This window comes from Archocentrus centrarchus, chromosome 13 (assembly GCF_007364275.1).
Source record: "Archocentrus centrarchus isolate MPI-CPG fArcCen1 chromosome 13, fArcCen1, whole genome shotgun sequence".
NCBI lineage: Eukaryota > Metazoa > Chordata > Actinopteri > Cichliformes > Cichlidae > Archocentrus > Archocentrus centrarchus.
The window spans coordinates 36,271,274-36,298,607 of NC_044358.1; the positions used below are offsets into that span (position 1 = coordinate 36,271,274).

The window sequence follows — 27,334 nt, forward strand, 5'->3', positions numbered from 1 at the left end:
TAAAAAAAGACAGTTGTTCTAAATTCTGCTGTGTTTTGTTTGGGGTTTCTATATAATCTAATTAATTTAATTTGATGTTTTTCCTTGAAATTCCAAATCACAAATAAATAAACAGTATTTGTTCCATCACTATAAAATCACACAGGCCCGTGCCTTGCTTTTTACTTATACATCATAAGTAGGAAAGAAAGAACAGCACCACCCCCACCCCCACCCCCCCCTTTTTTTTTTTGCATATGTGTGTTTAATATATACAATGCTGTGAAAAAATATTTCCCCCTTTCCTAATTTCTTAGTTTTCACCATATTTGCAACACTTACATGTTTCAAGATCATCAATAACAAATAAAAAGGAAGGTTTGAGTCCGCTGGCATTAAACTAACACAGCATTTCATAAAAAGAACATCATACAGTCAAACATGGTGGGGGTAGTGTGATGGTCTGAGGGTGCTTTGCTGCTTCAGGACCTGGACAGCTTGCTATAATCAATGGAACCAGCTTTTTTTGTCCCTTAATAAATGAAGTCATCATTTATATTTTATATTTACTCGGGTTATCTTTGTCTAATATTAAAATTTGTTTCATGTGGAAAAAAGTGGGTGTGACTTGTATGCAAAAAAAGAAATCATGAAGAGGGGGGGAAACACTATCTCACTGCACAGTATGTATGTGGGGTTTTGGTTTTTTTTTGCCACTTCCCTTTCAAAACCTGCTGCCTCTTATGGCTCTAGTTCTTAGTAACACTGAGACCTCATATTTTTTCACATGTGTTCACCCAAGTGTGAGTTGCAGTGGCTTCAAAAAGAGAGGTCATGGTTATCTGCAGTATGCTCACAAAACAAAACTAACAAAGAAAAGAAATGTGCAAGATATATTTATTTTAAATGGCAACATGATGTATTAACTTCACCATTCACCCCCAAAAATAGCAAATCATGTTTTTACTTTTGGTTTTGGGGTTTTGAAATTAGCAGTGCGTATGATTATACATTCACTATAACATGCTAACAGGTTGTCCAGATGCCAGTTTACAGGTTTCTGTCAGAGCAGTAAGTTCAGCTGCTGGGAGGAAATAGGAGTCTCAAACCCAGTGACCACACAGCCCACCTGAGCTGCAGTCTGGGTTGCAACCACAGCCGCTTCCTCAGCTGCTGTGACTGCCATTTTAAAACACCCAGCCTGAAGTTTAGTTTATGGTCATCATGCTGATAAAATAAAAGCTCTGTTTGTGTTGCCAGTCTAAGTCGGTTAGCCATGCACATTCAGTCCCTCATCATGAATCACTGCTGCTCCTCTAATGCCAGTGGATCACATTATGTGCAACAGTAATTTGGAAAGGCTGACTTTGTGGCCATTTTCAGCCACACAAGAGCACAGGTCAAACGGGCAGCTTTGGAGGGCTTACTGCGATGCACTTCATTGACATATGGGACAAAAGGGGAAACCTGCAGGGTGAGGTTATCCTGCAGAGCACAAAGAAAATTAGAAAGACTTTCAAAATGGATAAGTTCATTTATTACCTCTACCTTTAAACAAGAATGAAAATCAGCACTGGCAGTCTGGATGTACAGGTATAGCATCCTAAAATGATGTGGACTAGAGATTTCTGGTGCTCAGAGCTCTGGTATTTACTGCCTGAAGAACTGAACAAAATGTCACTCTGTGGGCTGGCCTTTGACTCTTATTTTCTTTACTAAAATATTTGGTGTACACTGGTGAGTTATCTCAGGGAACTATTCTAAAAGCTTCTAAAAGTGAGTAAAACACTGTGTTGTAACATCACTGGCTTCTTGATACTTTTTAAGCCTGTCATGTCTGACAGTTTTTGCAAATGGAATCATGATCCGAATGCATTATTGAACCAAACATATTTGCTTTTACAAGAAGAGCTCTGTAAGTTCTCTATAGGCTACTCTTGTTAATATTAGTCATTTCTTTTATTCATTCATTTTAGAATAGAATAGAATAGAATAGAATGCCTTTATTGTCATTATACAGGATGTACAATGAGATTGGAGGGCCACTCCTGTTCAGTGCCATAGAAAGTGCAATAGAAAGTCAAACTCTCTAAAACAAAAATAAAAATATAATAATATAATATAAAAATATACAGAAAATAAAACACAATGTATAAAATATCTGTTATATCTGATGTGCTTGAGTCCTTGGTGGGATGCAAGAACATCTCTGTTTCACATGACTTTTGTAACCTCATGTTGTATTTTAGGAAGTCTTATGACAGGTACGCTCCAAAAATGGAGTTCCACAGACCCACCTGTGTTTTTGTATCATAGATTTTAGTTTTTAATAGAAAGAAGATGCTTCATTATGACACCTGCCAGAGCTGTCATAAATCATTGAGGTACCCTGGTGATGTTTGTTTCTTTAGCCCATATGGGACAAGAGTTGGCAGAGCCTCAACAGGTGATTGGTTGGGGTTCAGGTTTCATGGGTTGAGACTTTATGTAAATTAGGAGGGGGTCAAAGGCAAGTGGGCAGTTATCACCTTTAAGATATAAATGTTGTCCACTCTTCGTCTCACGCTCTTACTCTTACTCTTTTTTGCTTTTCTCTTTCCTGTCTTCTTTTTTCTGTTTTCTGCATCTTTCTCTGTCTCTGTGTTTCTCTCTTATTTCTTCTTCTCTCCATCTCTCTCTCTGTGTACAGTATCTCAGTCTATGTTACTGTCTGTGTTTTGGTCTTTGTCTGTGTTTTGTGTAACTAATATGTCTAATAAACAGCCTGTACCAGAACCTGCTCATCCCAGTGATTTTTTTGGAAACTTTGGTTTTAATTGAGTTTGAGTTTTCAGCCAAAAGGAACATGAAGACCCCTACAAATAGTACGAACAGCCCTGGTGGTGGGTTTTCAGTATAATACATCAGTTTGGTTATCAAACTTGAGGCAATGGCTCAATTATGTTGACCTGAATATTACAAAGTTGAAGGACTATTTGTAGCAAAGCAGATAACCTGTACAGTGTTGTTTCAGTCGCTTTCTTCAGTCTCTTCACCACACACGGCAGTCCATTTAACTTTAAGCAGTTAAACTACAAACATAAAAAATATCACACTGCCACTCCATACACTAGGACAAAAAGAAAACTGCTAATAAAATTGCTTTTACATTAAAGTTTTTGAATTCGTACAAACACTCACTTTATGGTGCAGAATCTACACAGGATACCAGGATATCATTCCTGTTAAAAGGTCACCAAGTGTTATCTTCTCGCCCTCGGCAGAGGTAGACGCCTTTTCGTTCTCTCCCAACCCATACCTTATCTGCCCTGCTTTGCTGCTTTGCTGTGCTTAAGAGCCTCTCTCTACACATTGTCCGAACTGGAAACTAAAACTATGGATTTGGTCAGCTGGTCACTCAGTGCTATTGATCAGATTTTCTCCATGAGGAGACGGAGGGAAGGAGAACCCTCCTGTCCCGCTGGGACATCTCCGGCTGGCTACATCATGGATTCCTGGGGTGACTGGAAGATGATGTGCTTGACGGCCCTGTCCATCGAGGATGTAGAAGACATGTACATATTTGGCCTATGGATAACAGGATCTCTTCTGATTGGCCTTGGGGGATACCTGTTTTATCGTGAAATTCTGAAAATCTGGGCAGTTGTTGGTGGCTTAGGTGAGTTGGCTGCTCAGTATGAAGTGTTGTGCAGAGCAGTAGACACACAGACTCAGTACCTGGTAGAGCTGAACCGCAAGGTGGACGCGAACCTGGAGGCTCGCAGGCCAGCTTTGGCCATGCTCTAAGGCGAAAATGGGTTAAATCTTGGTGAAGCGTAAGTCCGGCATGACAAGGGAAGGAGCCATGAGAATTCGGATGATTGGAGACGCTACCGAGAGTGTCAGAGACTGAAGGCTGTCAGAAATTAAACAGTGACAGTCTGTAAAAACAGCTTGTATTATCTGGACTTTTGGCTCCCTATCCGGCCTTGATTCAGCCGGTATCTCATCTTCTCCAGGCTGTGTGTAAACAGATGCTCTATCCCCCAGCACACCATCTCTTTGTGACCTGTGTGAACTGGTATCCTGGCAACCAAGGCTGACTACTCCACCTTATCATGAACTGCTAGCCGAGGGGGGAGCTGGCTGCCTCCTCAGTACCCTACTCCACAGTACACCCCTCCCTAGTGGTTCCATGCAATTTTGTGTGCACACTATGCTATGTGAGGTTGTTTTTAACCTCATACCTTTTTTTTCTCCTATTTACCCATTGTATTCACTATGTTTCCATATTCTTTCAAAACGGCAGCGCCTTTGATGGCTGCAGCCGCAGACACTTATCTCCACTGTTTGTTTTGATTTGTCTGTCCTCTCGGATGGGTGTTCTGGAACGTAATCTCATTGTATGTCTTGACGTATAATGACAATAAATTCTTTTGATTGATTTGCTTGCTCATTGGGGTCATTTTGACTGTTAGGTTTTCTCTGTAATTATCGGATGGTCTTTACCTTACAATATAAAGCGCCTTGAGGCGACTGCTGTGATTTGGCGCTATATAAATAAAATTGAATTGAATTGAATTGAATTTGTAGTCTGTTGCTTCAATTTAGTGGCAGCCATCCTGTTAAAGCCATGTTTAGTGTGATATGAATATTGTTAAATGCTACTGTTCATATTAATTAATATGTTCTATGTAGACTGTGAAATCATCATTAATGTATGTAACATCCTTCTGATTTGCTCTCTGGATCTCTGCTGTACTGTAAACAAACAAAGAGACCTAATTTGACAAAAATAGGAGACCAAAGGTTCAGAAAGCTGGTAGCTTTAGTGATCTGCCCACGGAGAACACCGCACAAAGCATAAATCATAGTGTCTGCTTTGCGAGTGCTTGAGCAGATTCACGGGCTCACAGGTAATTCCATACCAAGGGTGGCAGGGTGATTTTTTTTTCTTCATGTCAGCCTTTGTGTGGTTAAGAGACTAAAGAAATTCAATTCAATTTTATTCATACAGGGCAAAATCCTAACAAATTGAATGACTGCATCACAGGGGCATATTGATTGTGTCCTCAGACACATTAATCGGATTGGTAAGATGTTATTTTAAACTAATGTTTTTCATTGTTTTGCATGTAGTTTAATGTGATCATACCCTCGGGACACTAACTCTTATGGCTTCTCAGACATAGCCTCTCAACTTAAATTAAGTGCCAAACCGCGCAAAGTGCACAAAATGAGAACTGATGGAGTTTGGAGTGACCCCCGTCCTTTCTGGTCTACCACACCACTAAAAACAAAAACAAAACAAAAAAAAAAACTACCTGAACATGCGTTAAAGGTCTACAGAAGAGTTTGAGAGCTTTGATCTCTATTTTAAAATGGTAAAAGACAAGCAGATACGGTTTCACTATAATGTTTCCCACTTAAGTAAAACTGAAACTCACTGGCTGATTTTAGAGAGAGGGTTAAAATTATGTTATAGTAAGTTCACACTGAACTTACTGTGTTGTTTCTGCTTTGTGTTTTGCTAAAGTCTGATTGGGCATTATGGATTATTAGACCAAAACAAGCTACACCACCTGTCCGCTTCACGGTTTACTGTGCGTTTTACTTCTGTGATTCAGCTGTTTCTCTGTTCACCCTGCGCAATTAAAGAAGTAGAACTTTTATTTTGAAGGGAATAAGAAGATGTGAGTGATTGAACCAATCAGAAGCACGGAGAGGGTCCAGGCCCACCCACCACTGAACACAAAATCTTAAGTGGTAATTATTTTGTGGGGAAGGAAAAGGAAGAAATTAAAGAGAAAATATGCTTTTTGGTTCTTACATTAAAAAAAAAAAAAAAAAAAAAGCTAGGATGGACTCATTTCTGTTTTTTGTCTGCGCCAACTGAAAAAGAAAAGAAAAAAAAAAGAACTTCCTAAGGACTCTGAATAACTGAAACTAGTGGCAGTGGCGCAAAAAGTGGGTATGCACTATGTGCAATGCATATGATCAATAACAGAGGCATGGAGCTGATTAGGTGCCCTTTGCTCCTCCACGTCCTCTCTTCCTGTTGCCCCCCCCCCCCCACACACACACACACACACAAACACACGCACACACAGACGGTGTGTGTGTGTGTGTGCGTGCATGGGTTGGGGGAGGCTAAAAAGGTGTCCGCATACACCTCAGAAAGTATATAGCTGCGCCCCTAGTGGTGTTGTGGTTTTGTTCCAGGCTGCTTACAGTTTAGCATGCCATCACCGTCAGGGCGCTGCTCACATTGTAGAGATGCTGATGAAGATGGACGCTGCCAGGCCGACTTTCCTTTTAACCCTGTGCCTCACCTGTGTGCCTTCAAATGGTAGGTGCTTCTGAAGTCTGAAAAGTGTGAAAATAACCCAGTCTATTTATTTTCAGTTAATAAAGACGTTTTACCTTAATTTAGTTTTTTGTTTTGTTTTTTAAAAGATTTGTTTGCTTTTTGTCTTGGTTATTTGTTTATTTATACTTACACATTATTCTGTCAGGTTTATTCTGTCAGGTTTACCCAGCGAATAGTTCCAAAATGAAAATTACACTTACAGTATTTAGACAACTCATTTTTTGTTTAATTTGTTTTTTGGTCTTTTTTGGGGGGGGGGGGGGGGGGGGGGTGTATTTGTATTTATAGTAAAATACACTGCTTGTGGTGTCTTCCTTTCAAATAACTACTTTGACGTTTTGTTGTCTAATACAGTGAAATTCATATATTTTTGTGGCTATTTGGCTATTTGAGTATAAAATGAGTGGCCTGAACTTGTGCTTGTGTTTCTTTTTTCCCTTTAACATCAAGAATCTTGTGGGGATTTGGAATATTGTGAAAAGATCAGCCTGAGAGCTTCGCTTGGCTCATCTTTGTTTCTACCGTGCTCTATTAAAACAAGCAACCCCAAATGGGTGATTTGGAGCCACACTGCCAAAGAGAAGGCAGATTTGGTCAAACTTACACCTGAAGGCCACATTATGTTCCTGGACCCCAGAAACGGCCGAGTGAAAGTCTTTCCAATCCAGGCCTCAGACGGGAACTTCTCCATCAGAATTGATGAGCTTGAAAAAGCTGATCTGGGATGTTACAATTGTGGATGGACCTGTCTTCAAGTGGTGGATGGCAGAAGTGAGTGAATTTCTATTTGTTCATTTTAAGTTTATTCAATTCTAAGCAGCAGCAGAGTTCACAGACCTCAAGGCCCAACACAGGACAAATGCTGTTTCCTGTAACAGACACCTTGTAAAACCACAACTTATTATGCAGATTCAAGTGGAAGTATTCAGCCACTGATTCACATGGGTGCTCGTGTGGCTGCTCTCCTTCTGCTCAGTGTTGGTGGCTTATACTGCTGCAAGAAATGCAGAGGTGAGAACCTGCTATGACTGACATTCTCAGTCAGTAAAGTAGGTAAAAGAATCTGGGTGGGTTAGTGGGAGGCTGATTGGTCATTAAACACCTTTTTCATTTCTATTTCAGTTCTCCATAACAACAAAACTCAGGACACTGCAAACAGTCCCACACATGCAGGTACTGAGGGTAAGCAACACGTTCAGATCTGTCAGTTTAATGTTTTTTTGCCTGGTACGCACTAGAAAGACAAAGATTTAGCCCATTTTCCTTTGTATAACAGCTTCTTAACTAGAAAATAATATGGACGTATTTTAATTACTCATTAAATATAGATCATGATTCCAAAATAAATCTAAATGATGACAGTCTAATAATTACTATTATTATTTGTCATCCCAATAACCTGATGTAAAAAAGTTCCTTTAACACAAATGTCAGATTATTGGAATAATTGTGCTTACATTGTTGCTTATAGTGCAACGCTGTAATCCTACTGCATGTAATGATGTGATTATCAACATTTTCAGTGTACATTTTAAATATTTTACAATTGTCAAGATCCAGTAATTACATGCAATAATAATTGGGTAATTTTTAAATAAAAACTATTGTTTTGTTTTTTTAATGTAGAGGAACACAAAAGTGAAGAGCCACAGAAACCTTCCTCCACCTCACTTTCATCTTCAGAAGCGGAAAAAACAAAAGGAAGTATAAGATAAAGGAGAAGGAAAAATCTTAAAAGAAGCTAAATAAATATTTAGCTAACTGTGCAGATAAATAAGAAAATAATATTAATTCTGCTGTGTTAATCTAAGTTAATCTAATTTCCTGCCGTTTTTTTCCTTGCAAATTCTTTGCTGAATAGTGTTTATGGAAGGAATAAAAAAATAAATCATTGTAAAATCATGTCGCTCTATTCCTTACTGTTTGCTGTATAATTATAAAGTTGGAATGGAGAACAGCACTTAATGTCATGTTTTTAATATTTGTGTAACAAGTGGCATCTGGTACTTTTCTGTTCTGAGACTAGGCGTAGTTCCAGTTTTTATTTTTTATTTGTTTTGCCCACAACACTTTCACAACCCACTGTGGTTTATATATAGTCCAGGGTTCAACTTCCTGTAGTAGAGTCTTCCATAGTTTCCTTTGGGAGCAACAACCTAAATATGAAGCTACATCAGCTCCTGGCAATTTGTGTTTCTGTCACAGAAAACTGCTGTGCCTGATTCTGATACCCCAAATTGGAGCAATCATTTCTCAAGTGGAGTAAAAAGTGGGCTGATTAAAAACTGGAGCATGTTATTTAAAATGCTGTGCATTTTTGTTATGATTGTCTTGTAGTATCAGTTTCTTTCTCTCTTAATCTTTTATCTCTACATTCAGCTTCAGTCTTCTGGTCACTCCATGCTCTCAAATCCAGCTACATGTTAGCTTTTATTTTAGATTCTTTCACAAACAGACATTAGAGTCAATACATTTACTGGCAGTGTTCTTTGGTCCTGGCCTTTGTCTTTCTCTTGGCTTATACCTCGTTCTGGTTTTAGTATCTCTTTGTAGTCAGAGCAAGCAAAAAATATTTTATATGTGCAGAAAACTACTGATTATAATATTGGCACTCACACTGTCCTATTTTCAATGAACTTTTAATCAGTTACCTTTTATATGACCACTTTTGAACAATAACATTACCAATGTGAGATTAAGCACTTTCAGAATCTTTTTAAGTGATAAAGGTCCTGAAACAGTGATCTTCAGTGGTGTCTGCCCCTAAGCAGGTGAGTGAGATCTCACTATCTTTTGCATGGGAGGATTTCAGGAAATGGCTGCAGCTGCTGTCATCTCTTCTTGTCATGGCTCAAACCACTCGTGGAGGCCTGGATTACAATGTAGCTCAAACCCACTCACACCAGAGTGAGGCTATTGTTTCCTGAAGCTTCAACAGAAGAAAACTGTAACCACCCAACACACCTAACCTCCTTATGGCAGAGAGTTAAAACTGTAAAAAGGTGCAACTTATATATATGGATAAGCAGAAAAAGATGGATGGATGAATATTATAACTCACCTATATTAGATACAGTGGTGGAGACAGATTTCACCAGCTGGTTGGAGACTTGCTTATTCTCTGTTAAAGGTGCAGGTTGTGTGATGTATGCATTCATGTATTTATGAACTTTTATTTCAAATAAAAAGTATCTTTATAAATGGTGGGTTTCAAGTTCAAGTTTGCTGAGCAAAACAAACATAATCTTTTCAGTTTTTATATTTTTATTGTATAGTGGTATTGGCAACTTTCTGTGTAAGGTTTAAGTGCGAAAAAAAAAAAATCCATCCAGACTTTTATTGTGAAGGAGTGTGGATCATGTGTCCATGCGTGGACCAATAGAAATGGAGATTTGGTTTAGTTTGCGGAAGTCACGGAAGTAGCGTGTCGCCTTCGAAACGAGTGGAAGGAATTTTTAAATACGCTAATGTTTTGTAATGTTTTATAAAGATTGTGGCCACAAACATTAATTCCACTGTGCTCCGCACTTTTGAGGCCAGTAATTGTTCCGTGTGTTAAACTCACCACACTTATTTTGACCGGTTATGTCCAAATTAGCGAAATGGAGCTCAAAAGGAAACGAGTCCAAACTTCTGCCCATCTATCAACACAAACGCAAACTCATTCAAGCTGTCAGAGACAGCAGCTTCCTGGTGGTCACCGGTGAGACTGGCAGCGGGAAAACCACACAACTCCCTCAGTACCTGCATGAAGCAGGTAAGCTGGCTTTTATACAAAAACATACACATTTAAAGTCAACATATAAACATAGGATAAATGAACGGAACCGTTTGATTAGTGTGGTTGCCAATTAAATGAAAACAGTGATGAAAGTCTTCTTCCTTTTTTTTTTTGTAGGTTTTTGTAAAGATGGCAAAATTGGCATCACCCAGCCCCGCAGGGTGGCTGCCATCACTGTGGCCCAGAGAGTAGCCCAGGAGATGCAGTGCACTCTGGGAAAGGAGGTTGGCTACCAGGTCCGCTTTGATGACTGCACATCACAGGTAAAAGAAAATAAAAATCTCCTGCAGAAAATACTCGTGAATATTTGCTAACACAAAGTCCTGATTGCGTCTGAGCCAGGATACGATGGTGAAGTACATGACGGACGGCTGTTTGCTGCGAGAGACCCTGGCGGACCCTGCACTGTCTCAGTACAGTGTCGTAATCTTGGATGAGGTCCATGAACGCAGCCTCAACACAGTGAGTCACCATGTTTGCTCAGCCGTTAACACCATATCGTTGACACATTGACATATAAAGCTTATCACCTTCCTTAAACCAAAGCCTCCAGCCTACATTAGCGGTACCTGCTGTGAAGAAAAAACAAAACAGAACCCCTAATTTAAAACAGTTTAAAACCTTTCAAAAATATCAAACTGTATTACATCAGCTATTAATTGTGTTGTAGAGTTACAGTTGTGGTCAGAAGTTTACATATACTCATCACGGCATGAAAGTCATGGTAATTTGGGGATTTTAATGATTTCTTTGAACTTTTGTTTTTCCAGGTTGGAATGATTGTACAGCGCACATCTTTAATGACCTAAAAAAAAAAAACAACAAGAATTGGGGGCACAAGTTTTAATTTATTTTGTTTTTTCTCTAATAAATAGTGTTAAAAAAGTATATACAGGCTTAATATATACATACACCCTCATTAATATTTGGTTAAATGTCCCTTAGCAAGTTGCACCTCAACCAGATGCTCTTGAGAGCCATCAGCAAACTTCCGGCATAATTATTGACTTTTCAGATGTCATCCAACCCGCCGTGAGTCCAACATGAGATAAATTATGCAAACTAGTTTTAGCTCAGAATTTCCACAGAATTCATGCTACAGTTATACTTATCAAATGTAGAAGAGCACAGTCTGTGTAGTCTCTAAAACAAATAAAAACTGTAGACACGTTAGATTAGTTTGAAGTCAGCTTCAAGATAGCAAATATATACATAGAAGATTGCAATGATGGATCAGGTGTACAACTACACTAAAATTATCTGTTAAAACACCGCCACCTTTTGGTGAAAGTTTGTTCTTTAATTTTTTTCTTTTATGTGTTTTAATACAGGATATTCTCCTGGGTTTGTTAAAGAAAATCTTCACCAACCCAGCAAAGGCCACCAAGGGCCGATCCTTCCCTTTGAAGGTGGTGGTGATGTCGGCCACGCTGGAAACTGAGAAACTGTCGGCTTTTCTCAGCAACTGCCCCGTCTTCACTATTCCCGGGAGGACGTTTCCTGTAACCTGCACATTTGGCACAGCTGTAGGACCTAAAGATGTAGAAAGCACTGGTTATTTGAAAGAGGTACTCAGGGTCATTTCAAAGTCAGGCACTGCTTTCCCTGTAAATTTCTGCAATCTTTATATAGCCAGTAATAATTATTAGTGATTAGGTAAGCTTAGGTATGCTGTAGTTTGATGTATTTATCACATTTTGCACCTGCTGCTACACAGGTCGTGAAAGTGGCTCTGGAGGTGCACACTAGTGAAATGGCTGGAGATATTCTGGTGTTTTTGACAGGCAAGAAACGATTGGTCTTCATCAAATATCAAGACTAGAAGATATCATGTAAAAAAAAAAAAAAAAAAAGGATCAGCCACATTATTCCCTTTGTTTGTGACAGGTCAGTCTGAGATTGAGCACGCCTGTGACTTGTTGTTTGAGAAAGCTGAGTGCATAGACTACCGCTATGATGTAACAGACCAAACAGTGGAGGGCCTTCTCATTTTGCCTCTTTACGGATCCATGCCGACTGGTAAATACACAACAGCTGCGTCAAATTAAAGTGGGTGCCAACTTGGCGTGTGATGTCATCACTTTTTGTCCTGTCATAGATCAACAGAGGCAGATCTTTCAGCCACCGCCTCCAGGAATACGAAAGTGTGTCGTGGCCACAAACATTGCTGCAACCTCTCTCACCATCGATGGCATAAAGTGAGTACAGACCGTGGGTCCAGTGGTTTACCACTTTCTCTGACACCTTTGTAAAACACGTCGTCACGCCATTATTGTCCACTTGTAGGTACATTGTGGACAGCGGCTTTGTGAAGCAGCTCAACCACAACTCGAGGGTTGGCATGGATATCTTGGAGGTTGTCCCTATTTCAAAGTGAGTCTCTGAAAATTTTAAAAGTAATTTCAGGCCTGCATATAGCTTTTTATTGGTGCCATGAAAAAAGATGCCAACAGAGACTTTTTGGGGACGGGTGGGATTTATTTATTTATTGTCATCAGGAGTGAAGCGCAGCAGAGAGCGGGCCGAGCTGGAAGAACCTCAGCTGGGAAGTGTTTTCGAATCTATAACAAGGAATTCTGGGAGAAGTGCATGCATGAATACACTATTCCGGAGATCCAGAGAACGAGTCTGACGGCTGTGATACTCACACTCAAGTGCCTGGGTATTCATGATGTCATCCGGTAAGCTTTTACCTCAGTGTGTCTCTGTCTTATTTAGTGTAATTTAACTCACAGTGCCTTCATTATAAAATGTTGCTTTCTTTTTAAGGTTTCCTTATCTGGATTGTCCAGAGGAGAGGTTCATACTAGAAGCACTAAAACAGCTCTACCAGTTTGATGCCATCGACAGGTGAGTGCAGTGGCTGTAAAAGTCTAGACACCTCTGTTAAAATGGCATATTTTTGTAATGTGAAATTATGCGAGCAAGATAAATCACTTCAGAACTGTTTCCACCTTTAATGTCACCTATAACCTCTACAGTCCAATTGAAAAACAAACTAATCTGAATGTGTAGGAACATGACTGTGTTCAAAATGAACCAATCACATTCAAATTCATGTTAAATACAGGTCAGTACGCACCTGCCATCACTTAAACGTTCAGCCCTTCTAGTAGGATTTTGTTGCGTCACACTGCAAAAGCTGGTCCACGGAGCACTTACAAAGCATCAGAGGGATCAATCCACCGACCTTCTGACTGGTAGACAACCCGCTTTACCACCTGAGCCACAGCGACTTTGCCGGGAACTGGAAGAAACTGATGAAAAGCCAAGAAGAAAAATGATCAGGGAGGCTCCCAAAAGGCCTACAACAACATTAAAAGAGCTGCAGGAATTTCTGGCAAGAACTGGTCGTGTACCACATGTGACAGCAGTCCCTGTGGCCAAGGATGGCAAGACTGAAGCCTTTTCTCATGGAGAAAAATCCAAGCCCAGCTAAAATTTGCAGCAGCATTACATCGAGTCTTCCAAAAGTATGTGGGAAAAAGAGTTGTGGCGTAATTCAATGTTGAACTTCTGGGCCATAATTTCAGAAGGTATGGCTATCTTCCCAAAGTATCCTTGGGCAAGAGATCCTTTGTAGGAATTGAACCACCAACCTTCCAGTTAGTAGATGACCTGCTCTACCTCCTGAGCCACAGCCACGACTATCGCAAAAACATGGCATTTTATCAAGGGTGTGTAGATGTTTTAAATCCACTGTATTTGTGCTTATCCAGGCACAGCAGTGGCAGTCTTGTGTAAATGTCATGAGCTCTTATCCTCTTATCTCTTTGATGACTGGGCTGTAGACGAGGAAATGTGACAAAGCTCGGGGAGCTGATGGTGGAGTTCCCCCTGCACCCAGGCCTGACCAGAGCCCTGCTCAAGGCTGCCTCACTGGGCTGCCAAGACTTGCTGCTTCCTGTAGCTGCCATGCTGTCGGTGGAGAACATTTTCATCAGGCCAGGTAAGCAATATGTTGGAAAAGTCTGCAAATGGAGACAAAAAGCTGGCCCTTCAGTTGATGTGACTGAAATACAGACTAATACAGACTATTGATCTATTTATTACATGTTCTACAAAAAGGTGAATGCAGGTGATGAGTTATGAAATAAAGCTTTCAGTTTACAGAGTATTGGCTGATCTCTTGCTCCTCTCAGGCCACCCAGATAAGCAGAAAGAGGCAGATAAGAAGCACAGAGCGCTGGCTGCAAAGACTGGCAGTATGAATGACTTTGCCACACTTCTCAGTGTGTTTCAGTCCTGCAAATCCAGGTGAAGAAAGTTATCTATTAGTACTGCAAGATGCATTTCTATTTTTTTCCCTTATTCATCTATAACTTCATATTGCATGACTTTATATGTAAGCTGCTGTGTGAGCCTCTCATGCGCTCTATAGTGACCGACCTTCAGCGTGGTGTAAAGAGAACTGGGTCCACTGGAGGGCGCTGAAGTCAGCCTTTAGTGTGGAGACTCAGCTGCGAGACATCCTCCACCGACTCCAGCAGGTAAAGCTTTTTCACATCACTGCCAGACTGAAGTGCACACTGTGGGTTATCATTATTTGTGGATCTGTCTGCTTGCCTTCTAGAAAAGAGATTTCCCTGTAGAAACATTTGATGGCAACAAGAGTGAACTCTTTAGGCAATGCCTTTGCACAGGATATTTCACCAACGTTGCCAGAAGGTATCTGAAATTATGATATGCAGCCTCCTTTTAGGATTCCTTACATATAGAGCATAATAAATTTATGGTGGTTGTTGCTGGATCATTTTATTCCATCCCACATAGGTCTATTGGAAAGGTGTTTTGCACAATGGATGGCCATGGATCGATGGTTCACATTCATCCATCCTCATCAGTAATTCTTTTTAAAAATCTTTTAGTTTTAAATAATTCTCTACATTCAAACAGCAACATAATTTTAGTCTGACTCCTCCTTTTTTTTTTTGTGGCTTCAAGCTATTTGACCAGGAGGCAGAGCTGAACTGGGTCATCTTCCATGATGTGCTGGCAACGTCACGGGTGTACATCCGGACTGTTTGTCCTATTCGATATGAGTGGGTGAAGGACTTATTACCCAAGCTCCATGAAGTGGACGTCTATGAACTGAGCAGTGTGGCAAGAGAAGAAGTTACAGACGAGGAGATGATAAAATGGGACTCCAGAGAAGCCGCCAAAAGACAATCAGGTTTTCAGAATAATGTATTTAGTTCATGTTACGTTATAAATGTTGTGCGTTTGGTCCCTGCTCACGTTACTGGCAAGAACCATCAAAAAGTGGATCAAAGAGACTGAATTTAAAAGGGTTAACATGTATTGTGCTTTGCTATTTTTTTTCTTCTTGCAGAGGTTTCTAATGAGGATGCCATAAAGAAGCTGGAGAAGCGAAACAACGAAACCACAGTCAGCGATGCTCGTGCTCGCTACCTGCAGCGAAAGCAGCAAAGACAGCAAAGCAAAGCTCTCTGATAGCACCGAAGGCATCGGAAGTGATTCACATGCTGGATTGCAAAGGAGCAGTTTTAGAATGACATTTTAATAATAAAACATGTAATGCTCAGAAAATTGCTTCTGTCTTTTTTAATCCCTCCACATTACAGGTTACATTGTAGCAGTGACTCCCTGTTTGTTCTTTAAACTCTTAAACTGAGAGCTATTAAGATTCATTTGGCTTGTTTCAAATGAGTGCCTCCCCTGGCGCACAGTCCAGCTTTGTCAGGTTAAGGTTACAGCAAAGTACTTCATGTACTTTCACACTGACCGTTCAGGTGCAGTGGACCCTCTCTGGTCTCGTACGTCACTTCCTTTAGTGTGAGTCTGCGGGGCCGCTGTACTTGTCTGGCTGGGACGGAGGGCTTCAGTGCTAAGGAGGCAACTAACCTTACTAAACCCCAAAGAGGTGTTTTCTTTTCTTCTGGATTTTTGTTTTCTTAATTATTTGTAGTCGCGTTTACCTGCCCCGCCACTTCGCACCTCAGTGGAGTCTGCTCTCGTAGGTTTCACAGACCGCTGCAGCAGCGACTTGAGCACGCACGCCGCTGCCGCTGTTGTTGTGAGAGAAGAGAACAAGCTCGGCGAGTAGTCAGCTAAGCTGTGTGATCATTGACAGAGTTCAATACACACACGCTTCCAGTGTGAGGGGAGCTCCCAGATAGCGTAGCTCTGAGCCTCTTTAAAGAAACGACGGCTGGGACTTGTTCGGTGTCGCCGGAGTCGAGGTAAGAATAAACCAGAGTAACGAGAAATACCGCAAACGGCTAAGTGACATGCTAACTAGCTGTTAGCTTGAGGGATATTTTGGCTAGCTGCCTTGTTTGGTCGTAATGCGGTCACGGTCAGTGTCCTCGCTGCTACCTGACATGCCACTTGGCCTAGCTGCACATCGGCTATAATGTTTAGTTGAGGTGTTGTAACTGGTCTGTTACTCATAAGCTAGAAAGGCTTTTGAGCCCGCTGTGGACTTGGAAGGGAGCATTTGTTGACTTTGTTTCGGTTAGCTAGCGACACCGCTGGAGGATGTGGACGCGTTAACGTTACGGTAATGTTTACGTTTGGCAGCTTGGGGTCGTGCTGTGTACGGTGCTTAGTTTTAGATGTTAAGTTAAATGTTCTTTTCTAACAGAGTAGTTGTATATGTATTGTTTACGCTCTGTTTCTTTAAGAGTAGCTACATTTCAGGGCAAAAACAACCTTAACGCTTGACTGAGTGTGTTGTAAGGAGAGGTCATGTCTGTAAAAACAAAGGGGTGTAAGTTTACAAGGAAATGTCGTTCTTGTTTATTATCTCAGAGAGCAATTGCCTATTATTCTGGCCAAGCTATGATAACTAAAGGATAGTCATAAAAAAAAAAAGTCTGATAGTCGAGGGAAGCCTTATCCGCTTTATCTTTGTAAACAAGGCAGTTCAAACAAGTCTTTGTGACTGTACGCACTGTAATATTCAACCACATCATTTTCACCGAAACACTGTGAAATTCCGGTAAACCTATTATCTAACATAAGCTGTTGATTCAGGACTGACCCTGGATCACCAAGGCCTCTCCACAAACATTTAACAAGAGCCGCTGCGTTTGACATTACAGAGCTTTTCAGCCATTTCGCTCACTGTTAGATCAGAGGCATTGATTTCCTGATCACTTTCACTTGGCCATTGCTAGAATACGAGGATCTACCATGTTTGGCTATAACTTGACAGCGAAAACACCGGGGGGAAGAGGGGGGGTGAGATTTGTCAGAGAGATTTGCATGAGATGATGAATGCACCCGGAGTGGTCATGATAATGATGTGCAAATTGCAGCAGTTTTCTTTTGTTGTGGAGGCGGCATAAGGTGCCTTAGAAGGTGGAGATTTTACTCAAGTACATTGCTGATGACAGCAGTCAGATAGGCATCAAGAGCGACACTTTTTCTGTGTGTGTGTCAGTTTCAGTTTGTCTTCACCGTTTTCTTGCTGCTTGTAGTTTTACTTCCTTTAGGCACTGTGTCTTCTCACATTTATTTTTCAGTATCCTTCAGTGTAAAAAGAAAAAATACTTGAGGTTGTGTTTTTCTAAAAATTTCAAAGTGAGGAACTGAATTGTCAAAAGTCAGGTAAAGTTTTTGCTTTTTATGAAATATGAATTTGCTTCTCTGTCTATTTATTGGTCTTCTTACCCAAGTGAATGAAGCTGATCTCTGTGACTTGTGTGGTAAAGCTGCACCGCTCTTTGTTGTGTTTTACCTTTCGTGCTCATATGGGTTATTCTGAATTTAACTGAGCTTGTTGGTTCTTTTCTCCAGGTATTGCTGATTTTTTTTTTTTTTCTTCAAATATCTGAGCCACAGTGAGGCACTTGACCAATAAGAACAGCTCGCACAATTTCCACCAACCTGTCTGCAGCCCCCTCCCTACCCAGACAGTCTTCTGCCCCAGCATGAATGAAGTCAGTGTTGTGAGAGAGGGATGGCTCCACAAGAGAGGTAAGGGGCCCTTTGTTTTCACCATCCTTCACCTGTGTCTACATTAAATGACATAATTTTATATTTTGAGTATTAACTACTCCTCTGTGGGCTTGTGAGGAGTTTCTTTATTGATGGAGAACAGCTGTGACAGCATGATTTAATTCCCAGTCTAATAATGTTGTAGTTCATCTATAGGAAAGTCAAACATTACCAGGCTCGCTCAAAAATCTGTGTTCCAGGTGAATACATTAAAACGTGGCGTCCTCGTTACTTCATCTTGAAGAGCGATGGCTCCTTCATCGGCTACAAAGAGAAGCCCGAGGTATCCAGTGACCACAACCTCCCACCGCTCAACAACTTCTCTGTTGCAGGTCAGCTTTCTGTCCTGGCTGGCAAATTTTAGTCAGTGCCATATTAAGTGCTGGGCATTATTTCGTTTTCTCTTTGTCGGTGCCCTCAGCTGATGTTACTGTGCTTTGTAGAGTGCCAGCTGATGAAGACAGAGCGCCCCAAGCCCAATACGTTTGTCATTCGGTGTCTGCAGTGGACCTCCGTTATCGAGCGGACCTTCCATGTAGACAGCAACAATGAGAGGTAAGACCTGTTCCCTCTGTGGGAGAAGTGTAGATTATAGTGGTTTTTGGCTGACGCATCTGAAGATTTGGTTTACTTGTGAAAATAGCTTCTTCTTTTTTTTTCTCCACACTTTGGGTTTCTGAATAATTTGTCCATTCATAATACATAAGTATTATAAATATGACCATAAATATTGTTTGGAAAAAGATCAAATAAATTCTGCCCAGGCCCAATAATGCTTATTTCTAAAGCCTTGTTTCTCCTTTTATCAGTTACAGTTGCTGTTTCACTGGAGCCAGACTCAATCTTTAATTGCTCTGAGCTGCAGTTTGCTCTTTCCTTTGTTTCAAACAAATGACACGTTTAATGGAGTGAACTGATCACACGTTTGCAGTCCTGGTGTTCACTGAGGCAAACCTCCTTTTGTGCTGCTGAATTGAAACTAACACAAAAATCACATGTCACTTGATTCCTATTTGAGCGCAGTGTAAACATAAATACAGATTTAAAACAAGAGCAGAGTTTTATAGTCTGACACATCAATCTTGAGGTGCAGTTGTAGGCTTAGTTTGTAGGGCCAGAAGGCCAGACTGAAAAAGAAAGCAATGTGTTTCAGATTCCATCAGGTTAGTGTGGTCACAGTCTCACAGCTTTGGCAATGTGTTCAAATGTATATGATACAAGCTATGGTGATGTCTATTTTTGAAAAGTGTTTCACTAAATATGTTTCCTGGAATGAAGTTGGTTTTAGTGTATAGTTTAGGATCATTTTGAATGATCACATCTTAAAACTGCTTCAACAGAATAAAGAGAGAAAGACATAGAAAGGACCAGACTTTAATCTAGACTTTAGACCCATTTAGACTGGCTAAATGGGTCATTGTTCACCACATTCACTGAAAGCCATTTAGTTTGGAAGTACGAACAGCCATCATAATCTAAGGAGTATTCAGGGTCAGATGAGGCCTGATTATTCACCTCTAACCCAAGCATTCGTCATTGGGTTTTGTTAACATCGCCCCTGCCAAGTAGCAAATCCCAGCAGCCCCTAGATGACTAGCACACAGATTATCCTCTACCTTCTAAACTTAGCATGCTAGCCTACTGTTTTCCATTAATATTTATTTTTGTTTTGACTACTTCGATGTGTGTGCTTCCTTCTGATCAGGGAGGAATGGATGCGATCGATCCAGGCTGTAGCAAACAGCCTGAAGAGTCAGCAGCAGGATGAGGAGCCCATGGAGATCAAATTTGGCTCCCCGAGTGACAGCAGTGGCACAGAGGAGATGGAGATTGCTGTGTCCAAATCCCGCACAAAAGTGGTCAGTATTTGCACAAGCAGTGCCTGGCAGCTGAGTGTTTGCTGTGTTTGTCCAGCTAAGCTCATCTTTATTGAGCAAGTTGTTCAAACTTTAAGCCTCTTTCTCAAAGCTTTTTTTTTTTTTTCCCTACCGTTTTTAGCGAAGCAACCTTTAAATGAGTTCAGGGTAACATTTTGTTATATATTTTATCCAGTGCTAAATCATGTCAAGTGATATTGAACGTTTTTCTTTTTACAGACTTGTCTGTTGACCGGTGAGGTTGTCATCTAGTGTTAAAAGGTTTACAGTATGTATAGCTGTTTAATTTGCACCGATCAAGTACAAGTTTGTGGTCCTTTTAAAGAAGTCAAATTTCTTACTTTATCAGGGGAAAATGTTCCCATCCTTTATGGTCAAATCCCGACATAAATGTCCTGCTTTACTTTGTATTTCTGCAATATAATTCAAATTGTGACCTGTCTCATGCTCTAATAAAAGCATTGGGGGCAACTTGGGTTTCAATATCTTGCCCAAGGATACTTTGGCACACAGACTGGGGGAGTCAGGAATCGCACCAACCTTCTGATTAGCCACCCACGACATGTGTTTGGATACATCAGCAGCGTCAGAGTGCTGTTTCTGTACAGCTTAGACAGAGGCAGTTATGATATATTTATCAACATTCTTTGGTCGATCAGAGTTCAAAGATGAAACATTTATAGCATCTTTGAGTTCAGTTTGGTTTGAGAGCACCAGAAGGCCTATGAATCCTTGTCGCTGCTAATGTTTGACCTTTGTTCTCACAGACGATGAGTGACTTTGATTACCTGAAGCTGCTGGGTAAGGGGACGTTTGGTAAAGTGATCCTGGTGAAGGAGAAGGCCACAGGGATGTATTATGCCATGAAAATCCTGCGCAAAGAAGTCATCATTGCTAAAGTTAGTCCTGTCACATCGCAGTAAAATCTTTCATTTGTGTAGTAGCAGAATTCTGAGCAGTTAGTATGATGTTTGCACTCCAAGTACTGAGTGTTTGTGTGTGTGTGTGTCTTTAGGACGAGGTGGCGCACACAGTAACAGAAAGCAGAGTTCTCCAAAATACGCGGCATCCTTTTCTAACGGTGGGTAACCGGTGCATCTATTGTTGTCTTAATTTCTGCTTTCCAAAAATGACAGGAGCATCAACATAACACAGTCAGTCATTCAGCTTTCCTCTTTCGCAGACACTAAAATATGCATTTCAAACACACGACCGGCTATGCTTCGTGATGGAGTATGCAAATGGAGGAGAAGTAAGTCTTCCTCTTTTTCTTCGTGTTGTTATTTCTTTGAATGATCTTTTGGAAGATAATCAATTGCAGAAGGGTTGAAACAACAAAAATACATGAAGTACACTACGATGCATTTTCCTAATTCCTGTTTCTCATCCTCTTGCAGCTCTTCTTTCACCTATCCCGGGACAGAGTATTCACAGAAGACAGGGCTCGATTCTACGGTGCAGAAATAGTGTCAGCGCTGGAGTATCTTCATTCACGCAATGTCGTTTACAGGGACCTGAAGGTGGGATGATTACAGGCTTTGGCTGTATAACAGTAATATAGTCTAAATATGTAGGAGGGATTTTTTTTTTTTTTTTGTTTTACCACGAGCTGATAAGGGAGTAGTGAGTTGATTGGGTCATTGCTCCCTGCAGGACCTTTGCTGCAACGCATGGAACATCTAAGTTTTGTGCAATGACGCTGCTGACCGCATAGAAAAATAGGACAACAAATAAGAACTTATAAATATACATGAAATATGCTATTTTTTAAATTATTTTCCCAGCATAGTTGTCAGCTGATTTGCCTCTAATTTGAATCTCTACCTGCACAGCTGGAGAACCTCATGTTAGACAAGGACGGCCACATAAAGATAACGGACTTTGGGCTGTGTAAAGAAGGGATCACAGACGGCGCCACCATGAAAACCTTCTGTGGAACCCCGGAGTACTTGGCACCAGAGGTAACTCAACGGTGGCTTTCACTGCCATGAGTATGTTGTCACCAGGATTATGTAGAAAGGCGGTTGTTCATGTTTGAACATCTTGCAGCAGCTTTGTGGCATTGTTGCTCGGCTGCTATGGCTTCCACAAGAATAAAGATCTGGCAGAAAAAAAGAATAGTATTCCAAGCTTGCTCCTTTTTTTTTTTTTTTTTTTAAAAGACTGAATGTCCTGTGTGATAGATGATAAACAGTACTAATGAGGACCAGTCACAGTATTCAAAGTTGCTATTTTTTGTGATAGAAAAAAATGTTAACTGTGACATTTCTATTGTTTAGTTTCTTTCTCAACACTTTTCACTTCTACCTCGTCAGGTACTGGAGGACAATGACTATGGTCGAGCAGTGGACTGGTGGGGACTGGGCGTGGTGATGTATGAGATGATGTGCGGTCGATTGCCTTTTTACAACCAGGACCACGAGCGCCTCTTTGAGCTTATCCTTATGGAGGAGATCCGCTTTCCCAAGAACCTCGCTCCTGAAGCCAAGGCCTTGCTGGCAGGCCTGCTTAAAAAAGATCCCAAACAGAGGTAATTTATGTGCAGCCGATGTAAGTTATGCCATCACAATAAGGACTACGCAATGAAGATTATGACAAATAATTAGGGATAGAGTCATTTTGTAACACTGGTGTCTTTTTTTTTTTTTTTGTAGTGTTTTTATCTTTTTTTTAAAGTTTCAAGACAAAGATAAACTTAAGATTTGTTTGTAGTTAAAACAAAAAACAGTGGCTTTTATTAAAGCTTGAAATCTGTAGCACAAGAGATACATTTCTTGAAGATGCAGCAGTACAGCTGCTGCTGTTCCACTTGTTTAGTTTTCTGAATCTTCCACTGTGCTCAGGGGCAACACGTATTCAGCTATAAAAGGAGTAACCATGTTATTCAAGCCCATGTTCCTTCTTGATTTGTTTTGGCTCAGGATAAAGGCCATAAACAGGAACATAATTAATTGTTGTTTTGACCAGGCTCCGTGTTTCTGGTAATAGTTAGAGAACTGCTAATATTAGCACATTAAGGACTGCCTACAGGCTTCGTAACACATTTATAAATGGCACGGAAATGAAAAATAAATTTATCTAGAAATGGGTAAATGTAAGGCAGCGGAGACCAACATAAGTGCTTGTTGTGCCTGTTTAATGACTGTGTTTTGTACATTTATTTGTAGCTGGTGTGTGGGTAGTGATGATGAGTGTTTTTGTTGTATTTACAGGCTCGGAGGTGGTCCAGACGATGCCAAAGAAGTGATGAGCCACAAGTTCTTCACCTCCATTAACTGGCAGGATGTCATTGACAAAAAGGTGAGATCAAAACAGACGATGGGAAACTAGATGATCTGAATGTGAACTGACTGATTTCCTTCTTCTCCTCAGCTTATTCCACCCTTCAAGCCCCATGTAACATCAGAGACTGACACGCGCTACTTTGACGATGAGTTCACAGCACAATCTATTACAATAACTCCTCCAGATAAGTGTAAGTCCATTCTTTGCGTGGCAGCTTTTCTTTGTGCTCGGATTTGTTTTTCTAAGCTTTGGTTTCATCTTTGTATTGTCGTCTTCTCTTCCTTCCAGATGACAGTTTAGACCCAGAGGATTCAGATCAGCGTACTCACTTCCCTCAGTTCTCGTACTCTGCCAGCATACGGGAATGATCCCTCAGACTTTTGAATGAGCAGGCAGGCTGACACGTGATCACAATCCCACATACACACTTGCACTGCTGAGGAAATTTGAATGACACAATTTAAAAAAAAAAAAAAAAAAAAAAAAAGAAAGAAAGAAAAGGGAAGAAAAAAAAAATAACGTGGCACAAGACACATTTTCATTCTGTCTAACACACACACACACACACACACACACACACATCCTGGTAAATCAGACTAGACACGGATCATAGAGTAGAAAACGGACGCACACAGACCCCAAGTGACTGACCTCAGCAGGTTGGTGTGGATAGACTGGCAGCTTTGTCTCTGTATGTCCTCTCAGGGCTGGCATTAGACTTCCCTGCAGGACCTCTGCTGCAACACATCAGAGCCTTGACACTTTGAAAACCAGGTTATGCCAGCAAGTAACACCTCTTTACCAGCTGTTCCATGCTTCACACACAAATAAACACACACCAAATCAACCCACTCATGCACTGCATAAATCTACATGAGCATACTTGATAGAATTTTACAAAACAACAGTATAATCAAGATTAGGAAAAATGGCAACAATTTGGGGGAGGGGAGGTGGGAGACAAATTTTTATTTCATCACTTGTTACGGTTTTAAATGTAAAGCCATATTTCTGCATATTTTTTTTTTTTTTAACAAGTGCTCTTTCTGGAACTTGCTGTTACAAATCAAGAGTGGGACTTTCCTACAGTTGGGATGTGGACAATTAGGAAGAAGAGATGACCGAGGAGGGGTTGCCATTACTGTGTTTGCACTGCGCGTGCGTGAGTGTGTGTCTGTGTGTGTATGCGAATGGGTGAGCAGATGTGTGAACGTATGTGCATAGAGTGCAAGAGAATGTATAAACAAGCATTTTGTGTCTCAGCCATCCATTTGTGTCTGTTTTTATGTACTTTTTTTTTTTTTTTTTTACTTTAAACTTTTGCTGAAATATTGACAGGAGAGGAAACAACAGAGCACACTAAATAGGGTTTTTTTTTTTTTTTTTTTTTTTAAAGGGAACAGGCATGTAATTTATGATTGGCTGGCTTAAGTTGACAGTCTGGATTACAAACTGGGATCTTGTGCGTGGCTGTTACTTGTTTATCTTGAAGTGGTGCAGCAGACAGGCTCTTACATCCAGGTGTCTGTATCCAAACCTTGTAGCTGGTTGGAAGTCTAAGTAAGATCTCGCTCAGGCCAGTCGCTCTTAAATGTCGAAGCAGTAAGAGCAGAAAGGAAGAGGAGATTAGAGACAAGGCATTTGACCACAGTTTTCCCCCAACCTGTCCACAGAGACCAATCCAGAGGACGGCAGATATTCGCTGTCCTCACTCCCTCAGTCTTTTCTTTTCAATCAGTAGTAACAGTTTCTTTTTGTTTGTTCTTTTTTTATTTCAAGTTTATCTCTTAAGTGTCTGCCCGTGTTCAAAGAATGAGCATTCAGTTGTTGGTAAGAGGCCAAAGTTTGATTGACCTGTTAAACACTTCACATGATTCCACGTTTGATGTTTAGAGTTTTTGTGTTTTCTGAAATTGTGTGTTGAAGCACTTAAGAAAAATCTGTGTAGCTGTACGTCTGGAGCAACAGTCTGCAGGCTTACAATCAGACTAAAAGCTGCGTGAGCTGTTTGACCAGCGGCCTGCGAGAAAGGAGGAACCAATGGAAACATGAGCCGAATCGTTGAGATGATAAAGCCCTGAACGTGATATTGAAAAGTCTTCGAAGTGATAAAATTGTTTTCCATAATGCTGGAAGAGGATGTTGGTGGTTCTTTGAGCTTCACTAAAAGAACATCAGAAGCATTTTTTTTCTTTTTTTGTATGTCATTGTTTTGTTTCTGTTTGATTTTTTTTTTTTTTTCCTCCATCCTTTTTTCCCGTCTGTTTCTCAGACCTTTGAAGACACATTGTCTTGTTTAAGTATACGTTATATAAGATATATATTAAACTTTTTTTTAAAACCGCTTTCTTTTAAGTTCTTCATTTCAAAGGCATCACACGAGGATTGCTTATGTAGCTGATGGTAATTCATTTGACTTGCATTATCACACATCAAAAACTGAATTTCATAATTTGACTTAGCTCATATTGCAGTAGCCTTATTGAATTGGGCTGGTGGGGGACTTGAGTTTTTTGTAAACTAAGGAGATATTTGCCCCAGCAGTATGTGACTGAACTTAGGTGTATAAATATTTAGTTAAAGAAATCAGCATTCTCGGGGATGTCCCTCGTGTCACATCTTTATTTCTTCAATTTTAAGTTTGTGTGAGTGTGATGGGGTGACGGCGTGACTGCGAGTGAAAGTGGTGAAATGGACACAGACTCAACAGGCCCCGGTTCCTGCAGATGATGATGATGATGATGTTGTGATGAAATGGCTTTGATTTACAGTTCACAACTCCAGCACCTCTTCTCACTGGCTCAGGCACAGCCATCATACTCTAGCCTAGCGTCCTGCTTTTTTGGAAACAGCAGGACCGGATATCAGAACCATTGCACTGATGGACTCCACTGTGGATTTGCCTTCATTGCTATCATGGCCATAAGGGGGTGCTGCTGGACTTCTTTTGATATTGGTTGTGAAGCCATACACTGAACCTCACTGCTGGCCACGCTTTAAGCAATGCTTCACAGCTAAACATGCAAGTTAAATACCCCTGACCTCTCCTGTAGGCTTACACGGGCACAACAAGTGCCTCTTTATTATTTTGTAAATACCAAAAAGAAGCTAGATGGGGAATGCAGCATCAGTAGAAGGGGAGGCCTGCAGCTTCGTAGTGTTTGATTTGCAGCTTTACTATGGTTACCTTGCTTCTTTGTATATTTGAATGTGATCAGCAGTCAGGAATGTCTTACCTGATGCCGGTATAACAGAGATTTTTTTTTTATTTTTATGTTTTTGCTTGTTGCTGTTAGTTGAGGCTCAGAGGGCAATGAAAAAGAATAAAAAAGCAATCTAAGGGGAGGACTTTGTCCTGGAAGACATTTCCAGCCCCCCCCCTTTGCAAGACTTTACAATGTAACGGGTGATACCTGCTACAGTATGGTAGCTTATAACATTTGCAACTATAATGTGCCAGTAAATATTTTTACTGAAGTTCTCTGTGTGTGTCTTTCATGAATTATGTCGCTGTATACCTGTACATGCAATCCATGTCCTGGATAATATTTCAGGGAAAAGGAGGGGCTTTCAACTAACAATGTAAAACTAATGTTTACATTAATGTTACATAATTAGTGTCATTTACTGAGACGGAGTTCTATTTTTTCTCACTCCCAGAACTACATTAAAATAAAAGTTACTTTGCTTACATCTTCTTGGGGTTGCATAAGTAGCGCGATTACTGAAAGCATATTACTTCCATCCATCCATCCTCTTGTCCTGTTCGGGGGGGGGCTATCCCAGCTGACACAGGGCGAGAGGCAGGGTACACCCTGTACAGGTCGCCAGCCTGTCGCAGAGCTAAAACAGAGAGACAGACAATCATTCATACTCACATTCACACCTATGGACAATTTAGAGTGGCCAATTAACCTAACCCCAGAAACTGCATGTCTTTGGACTGTGGGAGGAAACCCACACAGACACGGGGAGAACATGCAAACTCCACAGAGAGGCCCGGGCCAAGGTGGAATCGAACCCAAACCTTCTAAATGTTATTCTGTGAGGCAGCAGTACCACCGTGCTGTCCCTGAAAGCATATTAAAAGTGTTCTTT

At 40.7% G+C, this 27,334-nt stretch overlaps 3 protein-coding genes across 6 annotated transcripts; all 3 read left to right on the top strand.

Annotated features, from left to right (window-relative positions):
• The first annotated feature begins 6,198 nt into the window (after nt 1-6,198).
• On the top strand, nt 6,199-8,051 carry LOC115789924 (uncharacterized). The gene is made up of 5 exons (XM_030743511.1): nt 6,199-6,307; nt 6,779-7,099; nt 7,238-7,339; nt 7,451-7,510; nt 7,955-8,051. The coding sequence occupies exons 1-5, from the start codon at nt 6,235-6,237 to the stop codon at nt 8,041-8,043; spliced, it is 645 nt and encodes a 214-aa protein (XP_030599371.1). The 5' UTR covers nt 6,199-6,234; the 3' UTR covers nt 8,044-8,051.
• A 1,694-nt stretch (nt 8,052-9,745) lies between these two features.
• dhx40 (DEAH (Asp-Glu-Ala-His) box polypeptide 40) lies at nt 9,746-15,659 on the top strand. Of its 2 annotated transcripts, XM_030745251.1 has the most exons (17): nt 9,746-10,085; nt 10,227-10,372; nt 10,452-10,571; nt 11,441-11,677; nt 11,827-11,893; nt 11,997-12,128; nt 12,208-12,307; nt 12,396-12,482; nt 12,608-12,790; nt 12,879-12,959; nt 13,901-14,058; nt 14,252-14,366; nt 14,491-14,599; nt 14,683-14,777; nt 14,883-14,952; nt 15,054-15,282; nt 15,442-15,659. In XM_030745251.1, the coding sequence occupies exons 1-17, from the start codon at nt 9,914-9,916 to the stop codon at nt 15,561-15,563; spliced, it is 2,223 nt and encodes a 740-aa protein (XP_030601111.1). In that variant the 5' UTR covers nt 9,746-9,913; the 3' UTR covers nt 15,564-15,659. The 2 variants fall into 2 exon arrangements, with proteins under 2 accessions (XP_030601111.1, XP_030601112.1); XM_030745252.1 differs by lacking the exons at nt 14,683-14,777; nt 14,883-14,952.
• A 251-nt stretch (nt 15,660-15,910) lies between these two features.
• On the top strand, nt 15,911-26,713 carry akt2 (v-akt murine thymoma viral oncogene homolog 2). Of its 3 annotated transcripts, none has more exons than XM_030745253.1 (14): nt 15,911-16,312; nt 17,874-18,053; nt 18,275-18,406; nt 18,518-18,629; nt 19,780-19,933; nt 20,719-20,850; nt 20,967-21,032; nt 21,135-21,203; nt 21,349-21,471; nt 21,784-21,912; nt 22,267-22,481; nt 23,164-23,251; nt 23,324-23,426; nt 23,525-26,713. In XM_030745253.1, the coding sequence occupies exons 2-14, from the start codon at nt 18,008-18,010 to the stop codon at nt 23,602-23,604; spliced, it is 1,449 nt and encodes a 482-aa protein (XP_030601113.1). In that variant the 5' UTR covers nt 15,911-16,312; nt 17,874-18,007; the 3' UTR covers nt 23,605-26,713. The 3 variants fall into 3 exon arrangements, with proteins under 3 accessions (XP_030601113.1, XP_030601116.1, XP_030601114.1); XM_030745256.1 differs by having other exon boundaries at nt 17,944-18,053; XM_030745254.1 differs by lacking the exon at nt 15,911-16,312 and adding an exon at nt 16,438-16,632.
• The last annotated feature ends 621 nt before the right edge of the window (nt 26,714-27,334 follow it).

What these genes read in the sequence shown, in the direction of transcription:
- LOC115789924 (XM_030743511.1), top strand. Translation starts at nt 6,235, where the DNA reads ATGCTGATGAAGATGGACGCTGCCAGGCCGACTTTCCTTTTAACCCTG. An exon ending in CACCTGTGTGCCTTCAAATG is followed by an intron (nt 6,308 to 6,778) that starts GTAGGTGCTTCT and finishes TTTAACATCAAG; the next exon opens with AATCTTGTGGGGATTTGGAA. An exon ending in TCAAGTGGTGGATGGCAGAA is followed by an intron (nt 7,100 to 7,237) that starts GTGAGTGAATTT and finishes CTTATTATGCAG; the next exon opens with ATTCAAGTGGAAGTATTCAG.
- dhx40 (XM_030745251.1), top strand. Translation starts at nt 9,914, where the DNA reads ATGTCCAAATTAGCGAAATGGAGCTCAAAAGGAAACGAGTCCAAACTT. An exon ending in CTCACCATCGATGGCATAAA is followed by an intron (nt 12,308 to 12,395) that starts GTGAGTACAGAC and finishes GTCCACTTGTAG; the next exon opens with GTACATTGTGGACAGCGGCT. An exon ending in GAGGTTGTCCCTATTTCAAA is followed by an intron (nt 12,483 to 12,607) that starts GTGAGTCTCTGA and finishes TATTGTCATCAG; the next exon opens with GAGTGAAGCGCAGCAGAGAG.
- akt2 (XM_030745253.1), top strand. Translation starts at nt 18,008, where the DNA reads ATGAATGAAGTCAGTGTTGTGAGAGAGGGATGGCTCCACAAGAGAG. An exon ending in AGTATGCAAATGGAGGAGAA is followed by an intron (nt 21,204 to 21,348) that starts GTAAGTCTTCCT and finishes ATCCTCTTGCAG; the next exon opens with CTCTTCTTTCACCTATCCCG. An exon ending in AGGATGTCATTGACAAAAAG is followed by an intron (nt 23,252 to 23,323) that starts GTGAGATCAAAA and finishes TCTTCTCCTCAG; the next exon opens with CTTATTCCACCCTTCAAGCC.